At 39.0% G+C, this 7878-nt stretch overlaps 1 protein-coding gene across 1 annotated transcript; it reads right to left on the reverse strand.

The window, feature by feature from the left end:
- Positions 1-384: 384 nt before the first annotated feature.
- Positions 385-1279, reverse strand: LOC103959305 (transcription repressor OFP6). The gene has a single exon (XM_009371656.3). The coding sequence runs from the start codon at positions 1102-1104 to the stop codon at positions 541-543; it is 564 nt and encodes a 187-aa protein (XP_009369931.3). The 5' UTR covers positions 1105-1279; the 3' UTR covers positions 385-540.
- Positions 1280-7878: the final 6599 nt, after the last annotated feature.

Below are 7878 nucleotides of genomic sequence, written 5' to 3' on the forward strand. Positions count from 1 at the left end.
AAAAAAAGAAATAAAATATCAAAAATAAATGAGATAATTAAGTGTAATCTTACACAAGGTTATAGGCTGAAAACTCATCATTTTTAAGGATTAAAATAAAATTTTCTATAAAATTAATTATATTTAACTTGGTTAGGTTCGGTTTTCGAGCCACTGATACTGAAACCAAACCAAAAGATTTCGGTTTGGTTTAATTTTTTTAATTCGGTTTAATTTTTTTCGTTTTCAATTTTTTGAACCCACCCCTACCTTGTTGTAGGTGGATTTTTTGGTAATGAATTTTACCCTTTGACAAACAAAAAAAATTTAAATTAAATAAATTATAATTATAAGGCCTATCTCTAGAAAAACTAAAAAAAAAAAAAAAAAAAGAAACCCTTCCAGTACTTGTACAATCAAAGTATTGAGATCTAATGGAACAGTCAACAATCTATGCACCCTCAAATGCCTGAGCACCAACCAAACTTGGAAAACAACAATGATAGCTCAACTACAAAATCATTAAACCTACACAGTTAGAACGCGGCGCCTATCTGGGATTCACATGATCATCGGCTTCTTGCTTTCTCTGATCAGATCGTTCCAGATTTGTGTGAATGCTCGGATAATAACATCGTGGTGGGACGGAGAGTTGAGTTCCAGAAAGCAGCGGAGCAGCTCCTGCAGATCCTCCTTCCAGTAAATCTGCTTCTCCACAATCATCTGCAGCATCGACTGCCTGAAATCCTGATACGGGTCGTTTGATTCCTTCACCACCGCAATGCTGCCGCTGGTTTTCGTTGTATTCGGGCTTGAAATCTTTGTGTTCTTCGGATTCGTACCCTCTGCTGAATCGAATGGCTTTGACTGTGAGGACGAGTTGTTGAAAGAGACGGTGGTGGAGGTGCACTGATCTTCGTCATCGTCAACGGTGACACTCTTGCCATTTTGATCACCGGAACTTGAAGAGGAGTGGGATCTGTGAATAGGGTTTTTGTGGATTTGGATTTTGGGTTTTGGGGTTGGCTCGTATACGTCGGAGAGCTTCGGCCTGCCGCAATCGCAGCCTGGAATATTGGCTGTGAGAATGGTAGCGAGGAGCTTGTTTTTGCTGGAAGAAGACATTAGGGAGATATAGAGACTCCTTATGATTTGCTCGCAGAGAGAGAGAGAGGGGGCGATTTATGGGTGGGAAAGTATTGTTGGTAGGAGTCCTTTTCAGTAATGAATAGAAATGTGTGGGAACGAAAGAGGCGGGTGTAGTGTATGAATTTGTTAGGAGTCATTTTCTGTGCAATGTTGTTGAAGGAGGGAGAGGGAGAGAGAGAAGGGGTTTTTTTATGAGGGCATTTGACTTGAGGTAGGGATGTTGTGGACAACAAATTGGCTTAATAGCATAGCATGTGACTTTGGAAAAGTAAAGATTCTTCCTTCCAATGGTTATCCAATGTTTCTTTCATAATCCGAGACAGGGTAATCTCGGAAAGAAACGTGACATACCCTAAGATAGACTTTAAAAAATCAAACGTGTTATGGATGTTCTCTGATTATGATTGTGTAAAACATAGATAAATTTGGTTTCTAGATTATATATTAGTCTAGTTATTCTTTTCCTGTATGTTGTATTTACTTGGAGGACAAGTTAATCATCTTCTCTTATTTAACTATAAATAAAGGCACTGAGCACGGAGGAACACACAAGAATCCCAAGGCATTCTACAATCTCTTCACTCTCTCCCAATCGCTGCACGCATTCATGATGGTCCACCTACGGTCCATCACGAGCCAACCTTATTTTGTGCTTCAGTTGGTAACTTGAGCCCGACATCTTGCATTACACATCTTTGGTTATGCATGTGGTCTATATGCTGATTGCGCCGCCTAATAGGATTTTTACCACCTGCAAAAGTAGGGATGAAAATTCTTGCAAGAGAACAATGTAGTTATAGTAAAATTGCTCATGCAAGGTTGTTCCCACAAGGATTATTTAAAACAATTTAAGCAAAACCAAAATTTTAGTTAATTATTTGAAATAAAGATTGGAAAAGGTTGATTTTGAATTTAAATACAATGAAAACGAATTTAATAAAAGTAATTTAGGAAAAACAACTAGTAACCAATTAAGAAGAAATCAAATTAAAAAGAAAAGGTTTTGAGAAATAAATTTGGAAAAGCACTAGGTTCTGCCGTCCCCTTAGCAATCCTATGTAGATTTACTAATTACTTATGAATTACCCATGCAACTTTGAAGGTTAAGTTTTCCTAATGTATATTCTACTTGTGGATAGAACATATATCAAACATGCAAACCATCTGTGGCATTCAGATTAAATATAAACATGCATGACTCATTAGCTTTATGAAAACCCTTTGAAAAATCATGCAACCCAAAAGACGTGGCATTCGCCCTAAGTGAAATTACAACTATCAATCACAGGAAGCAATACTCAATCTTCCGGTGGTATTCTAACCAAATTGCATCCGATTACTTATCTAAACATCCTAATGGTCGCTAAGCACTGAGACACAAAGACATTTTAAACATAGTGATTAATAATTCAAAGTATGCATGCATTATATCATAAACAATTAAATAAAAACTACATATTCATGCTAAGTTTCAAGGCATCGCCTTAGAAAAAGAAAGTTAGTTACACATATTCATAATTAAAATCAAAAGAGTGTTATTAAACTAGAAAAAGAATGAAAACACCTTGTACAATAAAGTCTGAAAATATCTAAGTTTTATCCAAATTCCTCTCTCTAATATCACGTAAAGAAGAAGGCCACAATGCCTTACTTATACTACCTAGAAAATCCAATCCTTCCTAGAAAAGGACTTAGAATAAAACTAGGAAACCAAATAAATTAAAATAAATTAGGAAACATAATCCTAAATTGACTAGGATAATCAGCCCAAAATAGTTGGATATAAAGCTTGAACTATCCTGAACACTTCTCCAGAAGGCCACGAACCCATCAGATGTCATCTTGGACTCCAAAAATCACAATTAAGCCCAAAAACATTACTTTCTATCACCGTGCACTGCTTCTTTATTTCATTACGAGAAAATAACCGCTTGGTGGAAAAATTTGATATTTTGATAAAATTAGGCTAAGCGGCTCACGAACGTCCTCCAGTTTGAATCACTTTAAAATTCATCTATTTGGTCATGTTTTTCTTTAGAAGAAGTCAAATGTCCTATATTGAAAATATAAAGCAAAGTATCAAAATTCTACCAAGATAATTACCAAAACATACTGAGAATAGGGTAATATATATAATTATAATATTGACTTATCACCGCCCTTACATACCAAAATGGGTCCTCGGAGAAGTATGAGAATCTATGTCGGTATTATTCGTTACATTGAGCCTTTGATAGGCAATCTCTTTACTGCTCGTTTCGTGGATTCTCACTTTTATGAGATAGTCTTTCCGTCATTAGGTGGAGATAAGAACGACGCGAATTATCATGGATGACTCCCACTATGTCTCATTTAGATCCCCATACTGCATAGTCTGAAACTAAAGTGTGACAAATCCTAAATCTCTAGAGTGTTGCTCAAAGCATGCCAGATGCTTTTACCGATCTAGTAAGAGTGACAAGATCACATATATCAGGTACAAATGTGCCTGCAAAGATGGATGTACCTAATGTACGTCGAATCTTCATTCTAGAACGACTAGACACCATGTGGCAAACCTATTGGTTCAAAGGATTCACAACCCTACAAAAGGAGAACCACAGCACAGGCTAGTGAAAATAGCATGAATTCGACCATCGCCTACTCATATTATGCAACGCATGAGAAAATTCTAGATTACGGAAACGTCCTGGAAGAGACAAATCCGCCTCCCAAGAATCAAGAGATTTTGGTCCACTATACTAGCTTGGATGATGTTTGGAATAGAAATGAAATGATAATCAACGATGCATTAGCATATGCAGCAGCGACTAAGATCATGTCGGGCGATGACATTAAACCACGTTCAGTTGATGAATGTCAACGAGCCAACAGATTGGTCAAATTGAAAACAAGCAATCCAGGTTGAACTCGAATTCTTGGGAAATACCGGGTGTTTGAGCCTATAGCCCTACACCGCCACATGTGAAGCCATTGACTACAATTGGATTTTTGTAAAAAAGCGTAACTAGAGGAATGAAATAGTGTGATACAAGGCACGCCTTGTGGTGCAAGGCTTCTCTCAACATCCTAGAATTGATTACGAGGATACTTATTCTCCCGTAATGGACGTCATTACGTTCCATTACCTTATCAGTTTAGTAGCTTCAAAAAATTGCATATAAAGCTCATGGACGTGGTCACCACGTATCTATGGGGATCTTAATACGAAAATCTACATGAAAATTCTTAAAGGACTTACATTGATTAGATCAAATAGTTCTAGACCATGGAACACCTTTTTTATTCAATTGAGGCATTCACTATACGTATTGAAGCAATCCAGATAGATGTGGCGTAACAGTCTAAGTAAGTATTTGATAAGTCAGGGATATGTGAACAATGAACTATGTCTATGCATATTTATTAAGAAGTTACATTATGAATTTTCAATTATTGCAGTTTATGTGAACGACATGAATTCATTGGAACTCCTAAAGAGCTTGAGAAAACTACTGCACACCCTAAATTGAAATTTAAGATGAAAGATTTTAGAAAAACTCGATACTATCTCGGCTTGGAGATTGAGCGTTGTTTAGATGGAATTCTTTTTCATCAGTTGGACTACACCCAAAAGGTGTTGCGTCATTTTAATGATGATAAACCAAAGCCTTTTAGTACTTTTGCAATTGTTCGATGGCTAGATACTAAGCGAGATCTTTTTTGTCCTAAAGAGGATAAGGAAGAGGTTTTGAAGCTTGCAGTTCCATACCTAAGTGCGATTGGCGCTTTATTGTACTTAGCTCAGTGCACTAGACCGAACATCTTTGTTGTAATCTTTTGGTAAGATACAGTCACACATCTGTTGGATGCCCATAAAGTCACTCATTTGATGTAATAGCTTTTGGGATACTCATTGTGTTATTATTTGTTTAATGGACGGCAAAGTTTACAGTCAATCACTGTTTATTCCTAAAACGTTCCTAGCCATAGAATTACCAGTTGTGCATTGACAATCTGCTAAGGTTAGTATGTGTTATGTTGACTCAAGAGTGAATATGACTAGTCTCAAGTCATTTAGCGTTGGACACTAAGACAAACACATATGTGCTCGAAATTGTAATCAATTACATAAACAACGAGCACAAGTGAGGTTTTATCATAATATGCCTTGGTATTAGTTGGAGTGGGGTTAAGATATTTAAACTCTTTTTTTCTCAAAGATATGATCAATGTGGATGCAAATTTCTTCCTCCTTGTTCTTGGACAAAATCACACCTACAAAACAAATAACACCTTAGGTCAAGGCCAAGAGCCTCACGCACCCACAATGAATGGGGGGGCTTTGGCCAAAGAACCTCCGATGCCAAAGTTAAAATTTTGAGGGAAAAGTGTTTGGAGAATTTAGAGAATTTAGCAAGATAATTGGAATGGATTTTTGGAGAAAATGATATAGTATTTATAAGGGTGTGGCTGGCCCCTTTGGGAGGATGGGGACCGACCACTTGGATGGTTTTTTTGGTGAGATTCATGATTTGTTAGCTAATTAATATAATTAAAAAGGAATTATTTTGGGGTTACCTATTTTGGGCACTTTTGACATGTTAAGGGATGATTGTCCATTGCTCGTGCATAGGAGTTCCGGTGTTCTTCGAGGGTAATTTTGTCCTTTTTACCCTAGAATCCACGTGTCAACGCCATATTCTTCTTGATTATTTTTGGCTCCATGAATGCCCCCATACCTGTTGAGCTACTCACAGGAAAAGGCAGCGAGTGTAAAGATCTTCTTGTTTAGGAAACGTTGGATTGTTTCCTATTTTGATGTAGATTCCCTCTTTAATTGGAAATTAGATCCTTCTAGGAAAGGGAAATAAATCACTTCTAAAGTTTATTTAAGTAGATGATTAAATCAACTTTAGAGAGTAATTTATTCTACCCTACAAGAGAGATAAAGCTAGAGGATATTTGTTCCCCCTCCCTTAGCAATATTTTACACTTACCCGTGCAAAGGACCGTCTTTTGTTGTTTTCTTAGTCTTCTCCATGCCGCACCGAGATAAGAAAAAAATTAATTTTCCTTATCTTCTTCTTCGATAATGTTGTCACGGGGCAGCCGCCGGAGTGGTGCGGCACATCGGCTGGCAGGGGCCAAAATTTGGCTCGATATGGACCGAGGAGGTGTTGCGGCAAGAACCACTGCTTGGGCTACTCGGCTTAGCTAAAGCCAAAGGCAGTTGTGTGGTTAGGGCTATAGATCAAGACACTGGGGCGCAGTGCTAAGTGAGTCGCATAGCTTATGTCTTGTGGGCTTTTGGACCTAACGCAGGCCATGCCGGCGATTGAGAGCAATGAGGAGGTCGCAGGCCTCATGGGCTGCTGTAATGTTAAGCATACAGGCCTTCTGCCTGCTGATCTAAGAGAAAAAAATGGGGGAAAAGCCATTATAGGTTGAGCTCCCCTACCAAGTATCGTGAATGGCATTAGCTTGTCTAATCGCTGTCGTGAATGAATGATGGTGGAAAAAAGAGATCTTCCCCACCTGCTCAAGAAAAGCCGAAGACTTCCTCCACTGCTCGTAAAGGTCTGCCTGCTGCTTATAAGCTTGTGATTGACTTGACTTCTTCTAAAGAGAAGAAAGATGAAGCGCTAGATCTAAGCCGGTGATGCTTGTAATGCCAAAGATGGCTAGTACGATTGCTCATAGGATTCCTTAGCATAGAAGTCTTGTCATGCCCCCAGTGCCAAAATCTGTACCAAGACGTCCGTTAGAAGCTAAGTCTGGTTCACCTTTGGAGAGGTTTGCTACTATGAATAGTGATTAGGTAAACTATGCTGCTAAAGTGGCGTCAAGGCCCAGTCCCCCTACTGCTGAAACTAATTCGCTTGCTGGGAAGGAGGAGACTGCTGGCGTGAGCAGCTGTGAGAAATCAACTCAGCTTACTTCTGGGGAGGCTGTTGAGATCTGTGCACTTTTGAAACCAGATCTACTTGAAGACATAGACGTTTGTGCCAAATTTGTCGATAGCATTAGAGCAATTGTTTACCCAAGTTCATTTTCGAAGCATAAGGCCGAGTAGGAAGGCTGCTCTACTTGAAGTGATGCAGAAGACGGCTATTCTGGCAGCCGAGTCTATGCTCCTTGACCAAGAGGATACCAAGGTTTCCAAAAAGGTGGCAAAGGCTGTGACAACGCAAGCTTATTCTTCTACCGTGAAGATCGAGAGGTTCGAATCTGAGCTCGTCGCTTTGAAAGGGTATAATATCTCTGCCCCCCCCTTTTTTGTAGCTTAAAATCGCTCGCTAAAAGATTGTTGACTTAGATTCAAGATCTTAAGCGTGCCATTTTTTAGCTTAATTCCGCTACTTATGCAAAAGATGAAGAGTTGATTGCAGCTCATCCACTTCTTTCTTTAAATTTTCTTTCATCTTTAGTGCGTGCATCCGTGTTGGTCTGCTCAAGGAGAACGAACAGCTGATAGGTGAGAAGGCTGGGCTCGAGGCTTCGCTTGTTCAAAGTTAGGCTAATTTCTGTAAGCTGGGTTATGTAGATCATCTATTTGGTAGGCCGTTTGACTTCGAGTTTACTAGGAAGACTTTGAAACCTTCTCTATTTCTCCTGAAGGCATGCTTGCCTTTACTTTTGAGGCCTTAGTGAAGTAGTCGGAGAGGTTAATGCCCAAGTTGGAGCAACCGGGGGTGAAGTGCCTGATGATACCGATGATAGGAGCGTTGATGCTGCTGAAGGTGTGGCAGCCGAAGAGTCGCGGAATGT

This window comes from the organism of the source record quoted next, unplaced genomic scaffold (genome assembly GCF_019419815.1).
Source record: "Pyrus x bretschneideri cultivar Hongxiangsu unplaced genomic scaffold, Pyrus_bretschneideri_v1 Contig67, whole genome shotgun sequence".
Lineage (NCBI taxonomy): Eukaryota > Viridiplantae > Streptophyta > Magnoliopsida > Rosales > Rosaceae > Pyrus > Pyrus x bretschneideri.